This window comes from Montipora foliosa, chromosome 5 (assembly GCF_036669935.1).
Source record: "Montipora foliosa isolate CH-2021 chromosome 5, ASM3666993v2, whole genome shotgun sequence".
NCBI classification, from domain to species: domain Eukaryota; kingdom Metazoa; phylum Cnidaria; class Anthozoa; order Scleractinia; family Acroporidae; genus Montipora; species Montipora foliosa.
Window position 1 is genome coordinate 15,873,266 of NC_090873.1, and position 6,970 is coordinate 15,880,235.

At 40.1% G+C, this 6,970-nt stretch overlaps 1 protein-coding gene across 1 annotated transcript in view; it reads right to left on the minus strand.

Moving 5' to 3' along the window:
- Positions 1-225: 225 nt before the first annotated feature.
- LOC138003692 (nucleoporin NUP42-like) overlaps positions 226-6,970 on the minus strand; it is a 51,890-nt gene continuing 45,145 nt past the window's right edge. The window contains exons 6-9 of the mRNA XM_068849895.1: positions 5,908-5,984; positions 4,791-4,868; positions 3,255-3,629; positions 226-1,055 (exon numbers count right to left, since the gene is read on the minus strand). Coding sequence (XP_068705996.1) covers positions 891-1,055; positions 3,255-3,629; positions 4,791-4,868; positions 5,908-5,984 — 695 coding nt within the window. The 3' untranslated portion in view covers positions 226-890. The remainder of the gene's footprint in view (positions 1,056-3,254; positions 3,630-4,790; positions 4,869-5,907; positions 5,985-6,970) is intronic.

Sequence of the window (6,970 nt, forward strand, 5' to 3'; positions counted from 1 at the left end):
GAGCGTCTTTCAATGCCGGTAATAAGTCGAAGTAACGTTTACGTAGAATAGCGGGCAATTCATGTCCCAGCGCCATAGCCCTCCTTCCTTCCTCATTTAATGTTGAACCTAGAGGCTGATCTTTCGTCTGATTCAATGAAGGGAAAGGGTGAAAAAGTAGTCAGGGTTATGTCCGAGATTGCAGTGTAGGAAAGGTTTCTTACAAAAAAATCTCGAGAACTTCACTTTTGCTTAAAAAGAGCTTTTATCATATATCCCCTATCAGGATTGACGTTGTTTTATGAACAAGATATTTCCAGAATGTTAAATCTGACGAATTTTTTTTCATTTGTCATCATACGCTTGTTTATTACTTGTTAATGCTTTGGTGATCCCCAGCCAAACGCAACCACATGCACCTTCTTCGAAATTTGAATCAAGAAAGAACGGAGATATATGTTACACATTGGCCGACTCCCCCCCGTCTTCCCTTCTTCGACCGTGCAAATGATGGAGGGAAAAGTCAAGACTATCGACCATTTTACGGATACAGTGGCCATTTTGAAATCCATTGTTTCAAATAGCTATTATGGGATTCTAAGGGGGGCAAGTTAGTATGCATTTGCCCCCTTAGAATCCCATAATAGCTATTTGAAACAATGGATTTCAAAATGGCCACCGTATTCGTAAAATGGTCTATGGGAACAAGGTCAATTCCGTCCCCATCTTTATCATAACATCTTTATTTCCTAGGGTTTTACTTCGAAACACGCTCTTGCATTCGGTCCCTGGATAAGGAACCGATAGAACGGGTTCCCTTGAAGGCACAAGAGAGTTGCCTTCAAACTAATCGAAAAAAAGAGGGCTTTCTTGACCCAAAGAATTCACATGACAACACGACAACACGTATTTCAGCATAATTCTAAGGGCGGAGGACACTCTGGTATTTTGCCCAAGACAAAACTATCAGCCATAAATGCTTGTAAGTCCTCTTCGCTACACGTTGATGCTTGTCTGTGTGGTGATACTTTTGATGCATTTTCCACAGGTGAGGGGGCAGCTGCTTTGCTTGACGTCTGCAAAAAAGAAAAATAAATTACGAGTGAAGAATCTCCCAAAGTACGGTCATACAGTAACAAAACTCACATTTTAGGGAAAGCAAAGATTGAAAATAAGTGTCTACTGATTGAAATTATTTGTATTAATAAGTCGAAAAAAAAATTTGAACAGACGTTTATTTCAATGCAGATCTATACGTAGATGACGTGTTGGCCATGAAAAAGACAGTGGATATCGCCCCAAGAGATTAGTCATACAAAAGTCACGTCTGAATTACACCATAGTGACTTATTCCTGGGGTCGTAATCTCTCGTATCGTAAGCCCTTCAAAGAACTGGTCCTCAAAAGACGACGTCACGGACGCCATGTTGGTGTACCCAACTAATCCTCCGAGAATTGAGCTCTATTCACCAAAATCACTCGGCGGCCACTTTGGAGTCCGTGGGGAATAAAGGCTTTGTCTTTGCCCGTCCAGCCTCACACTGAATGAGAGGTTCGACAGGCAAAATCTTTTGTTTGGACATTGAGTGATATGGGTCTATTATCATGAAAACGTTTCCTATTGTTTCGGTAGAAAAACAAGGTTACTGATCACGAGAGTGAAAACACTTTATAAGGGAATCTTTGCTAACCTCATTGTGTATAGTTTGTTTCATAACATAAGAGTTTGCTCTCAGAAGGCATTATGCTATTTACAAATTGACTTCAAAAGATACAGGAACTTGCTAACTTAGATAAATCTCTAATTTTAAGCCTTTTAGATTTGATAACGAGCAAGTTAGTAGCCATCAAAAACTGATAAATATAAATTCTTGGGTGGCAAAGACGCAAATGATCCCATATATTCTTTCTGTCGAATTTTGAAAGCATCATTCCCGCTCAGAGATTATCCGGTATATCGCTTCAAACCACCGCGTTCCACCCCTGAATCGACCCACATTGGTGAGTAAAATAGTTTCGTGTTAGAAAGAGGGGGACATAATTTTCGAGTTAGACCTGTAAAATAAAATGAATGTAGCATATAGTTTTATAACTGAGGCTTCTAAAGAGACAAAAGAGACAAAATCCAGAAATGCCTCTAATTAGATGCCAAAGGATTTCAATAAGCGTCACGAAGTGTCCCCTTGCTCTTCTTCCCTCGAGTCTCGGAATACAGACGATTAACGTCACAAAGTGCCCCCTAAATCCTGCTCCTCAAGTAAAGATAAACAGCAGCATTTACCCTAAGCTAAAAATGATGCCAACCTTTACCCTTACCTTAAAGTGGTACTATGACCAAAAAATCATTTCCTTTTTTTCTTCAGATTTTGAAAGCGTGTTCGCTTAACACCTAACTGGCAAGATTTTGAGCTTTGAGTTTTATCCAGAGGCTGTTTATTTTGAGTGTAAGTTTTGGATTTCATGGTCCGCCATTACTCACGTTCAAAACTGGCCGATTGGACCTCAGAGGGTTGGATCTAGAGAAAATGACGTCATTTACTCACTAGCTTAAAATTTTAGCGTGTAAACGCAATTCATTATATATGCAAAACACCGGTTGAAAAGTCTGAAAGCCCGAAACTCCCGTGCTGCATATTAATTAGGCCGCGTACATACGCATTGCATTCTTAAACTAGTGAGTGTTTGACGTCATTTTCTCCTCGACCCAGCTCTCTCAAGATTTTAAAGTTAGTAATGGCGGACCAATAAATAAGAAAATTCCAGCTAAAATAAACAGGTGTCTTTTAAAATCAGAACTTAAAACTTGGGTGAGTTAGTGTTTTGTTAACATAGTTTTGAAATACAAAGGAAAAACAAAATTCTTTTTCGGTCGTAGTACCACTTTAACTGCCGGTAATAGGTAGTAGACTGTGAGCTGCCTCTCTCTTCAGGCCACGGTGGGAGTGAGAGACAGAGAGACCCTGTTTCCCTCCCACCGCGAAGCGAGAGCCTGCTCGCAGGCTAAATAGGTGGCAAAGGCTTAGACTTAAAGGACACTAAGTGATAGATGTCAAAACTGGGTGTGCATTTAACAGCCCACTTTCGATGTATTAAAATTGAGTCCAAAACAAAAGGCACCATCTCGAGGCTCTGGAGAATAAACTCATACAAATCCTTAAATTTATTTCCCAGAGCCTCGAGATTATGCTTTTTGTTTAGGACTGAATTTTAATATATCGAAAGTGGGCTATTATGTGAATTTCTGGGTATATGGGTGTCAAATATGGAATATTTACCAGTGAATCCGCTAATACGTTAACAGCCGCAGAGACGCTACTGTGGTCTTTTTCTGGTTTTGATACAGTGCTATTGATTCCAAGGGAGGGTGCTTCTATGACAGAACCAAAGAAAGTTCTTCCAAAAGACGATGATTGGCTTACTGCATTCACACCAGAGATGCCTGCTGATTGGCTACTGCTGCTAGCACTACTGCTAAATAGAGTCCCCGAGGTGACTGTATTGGCAATTGTTTGTCCAAATCGGCTTGACTGGCTGCTGAGACCTCCACTACGTAACGGTCTGTTCAACGTCTGTTCCACTGGAGATGCCGCGTCCATAGGAAAATGCCCGTGCTGATGATGCCAAGTGGCATTTTTCTTTATCTCTTCTTGCTAAAGGAAGATAACAGAGCGTTTTCACCCACGTGACCAGCGGCCATATTGGAGTACTCAAACAAAAGAGAGTATTTGCTTAAAAAAAGAGTTCAATTCCCGGAGGATTAGTTTGGTACAGCAACATGGCCGCCGTGACGTCATGTCAGGAGGCAGTGTGGCCCAGTGGTTAGGATGCTTGCCTTGAGATCCGGAGATTACGGGTTCAAGACTCGTTCTGACCACTCGTTGAATTTGTATCTGGTAGTCCCTAGTTCAACTTCTCGGCTGCACTTGTAAATAGCCAACTGGTTTGCCTCCGGCCAGTTGGGATTCTTAACAGTTGTAGTTGTTGTTCTGTCGTTTCGTTCATTGTGTTTCATTGGCCCTGAAAAGCATCTATTGGGAGCGGTCAATTAAGTATGTATTGTATTGTATTGTATGTGAAAACGCTCTATAGGCCCGAGGTACAATCCAATTGGGATAATTAACAATTATTCACAGAAATTAATGTATGGTGGATTGTTTTAGTATAATTATACCACACAAGTTGAATAATCAACCGAGTGTATCGATAAAAAACAATTTGATCCTCGGAACCGAAGCAAAACGACAAGCCATTTTGTTTTCCTCCGTTTGCTAGTCACCTGCAAGCTAGCGAATCAGAATGTGGGAAAAGCACTATTCATATGTATAGTATATACTAATTTAAAACAACTATTTACCGAATTGAGCCGCGAAGCGGCTTGGTATACATCCTCCATTATTAAAAACTGGATCATTGGATAATGCAATTCGAGAGTTTTGATTGGCTAAGCCATCATGGGTTATGAGCCATTATACCATGATCTACAAACACGGCAAGCATATGCGTGATTTTTTAGGCCTTTTTATTTTTATTGTAGTCTAGTTTTCTATATTTTGGAGGCGTTTTTAATGAAACAATTATTCCACTCGCGCTTGTTGGATATGAGATGATTATAGCCAACGAGGTGAATAGCAAAGGTTATTCGGAGTTTGAGCAGCCAACCAGAGAACGCCTTCAACGCTATCCACTGTTTCAGTATATACATGTTCTAAAGACAGATAAATACTTGAAAAAGAATGCTGAAATTCGGTACAGGATTCTTCAGCCTGAATTTGTTTACTGTGCTCAAGCGGTTAAAAAAGGTTCAAACTTACAATCTCAGACACAGTCATCTGGCTAAGTTGAAGCCTCCTTTTGTGATTTTGATTGATAAGCTGTTTCAGTCCTTGCTCCTAGGAAACAATACAATTAGAGTAAGCCCTGGTATAAAGAAGAGACCTCTACAGTAACCTTAATTTTTTAGGGGATTGGGAGAAGGGAAGAGGGGGACATGCTCTTATAATTGCTAAGCTAACCGGGGCCGTGGAGAGGGAGGGACTGGGGGATATAGCCCCCCTTCCCCTCACACCTCCGTAATCCATACCGAAACCTACAATTGTAGCCCCCTCACTTTCAAACGCACTCCGCGGCCCTGGCTAATCTTGCACTTAAGTTTTCATTTATTTTTGATTCTCCCTTTTTCTCACTTAAAGAAGAGAAACTAAACACACCAACCCTGATTTCCCAGAACGATAAACATTAACACTCGTTTTGGGGAACCCTTTTGGGAAACGAGTGTTTGTGTGAGTGTAACTGCCTCCAGAAAAGAGCATATGTGGTTGTTTAGGGTGACTTTTGATCTGGAAATCATCAAGAACCAGAAAGGTAGGTATAGGTTTCCTGTGGGCTCTTGTAAGCTATTACGTATGATCTTATGGGGAGAAGGCATAACATTCTGTGGCCTACCAGTGAAGCTCACAATACTTGACAATTAGACCTGTAGCCCGCAAGGGCTACGGGTCAATAGCCCATGAGGCGAAGTTGAATTTGGCTATTGACCCGAGGCCCTTGAGGGCAAAGAGTCTAATTGTTTTAGCATCACCCAACTAGTCGCTCAGAAAAGGCAATAATAAAGTTTGCAAATGCAAGTTGACGAAACACTTATTTGGGAATAAAATGAAAGAAAGCGTCACGGTTTTCGCCACTCGAGGACTATTACTAATAGTCCTCTAGTAGCGTAGCCAATTGATGATTAATTTTTATTTTATTTTTTTGTTATGTGAAGTTGTGATTTTCTTTGACTGATTTAGGCATTCTGCTCTTGTTCAACTGATATAAACTCACATTTTTGAGATTTAATTATATCTCACAAGCTGAATACATGTACATTCGTGACACTTTTTAACAGCATACCTAACATTGTGTGAAATTAGCAGTGTTACCTAAACTTACATAACCATTAGCATTTCCTTTAGCATTGGCTGTGTATGCCTCTAAGCGGATCTCTTCAGGAGAAAAATCCAACAACCCTACAACAAGAAAATAAGCCATTTGGAATCACACAATCATGGAAGCTATTTTAACCCATTGACCCCTCAGGTGACCTTGGACGATCCGAGTTGATAATTAAGTAATGATCCGTGTAAGGTGGATAGCAATTTCCTTTGTTATGCGGCAACGGGGCTTTCCCCACATAGGAATGTTATCATTTTTACACAGAGAATGCATAAACCTACAGGAAGGTAGTTAACGCAATAAAATTCATTCACAGCCCACTTTGAAAGGGTGTTTTTTTGTGTTAAAAGATTTTGACCAATCACAAGAGTTGAAAACAAAAGCCAAGAAACGTTTACAATTTTACATGTTCCCCACATACGATTTCTGTGGAATTCATTTAAACTGAGACCAGATGAAAGATGGAAGATGGTTGGAAAGTAAGGATGAATATAATACTGCTTTATGAAGTTTTGTTAACCGTTTGCTGTTTAAGCCAATCAGAAGTAAGTACAGACAATAGAAAAGTTACCACCTTTTTGCATACCAATTGAATTCCAACATCTTCGTTGCCGTTGTTGCTATCATTCTTATCTGGACCGTTTCTTAAAATCGTCTCAATCCCAGGAGTCAATGGGTTAAACTTAAGTGATATATCTGGGCACCAGCAAGCAGGCAATTTAAATGGCAAAAAGATTCCTTTTCACCACCGGAAACTCAAACTCAAGATTTAAGGGCTCCCCATCCAAAATGATTTCCTTAAATAATTACTTACTCAGAATTTGGCTTATCACCCTTGTAAATAATGCAAATGCGAGAGGTGACTTAAGTCAAAGCAAACGCATTCACTTCATGTGCAGCTCGCTAGAATGGAATATAGTTTACATGTACAGTATGCTGAACCTAGCTTTAACACAAAAGAAAAAAACCTTTTGAGATAGGGTGGCCTGCGATTCCTTAAGTAATGTTCAGTATTTATTTTTAGTATCGGAAGTAGTTGGGTGTTGCCTAAGGTTATAGT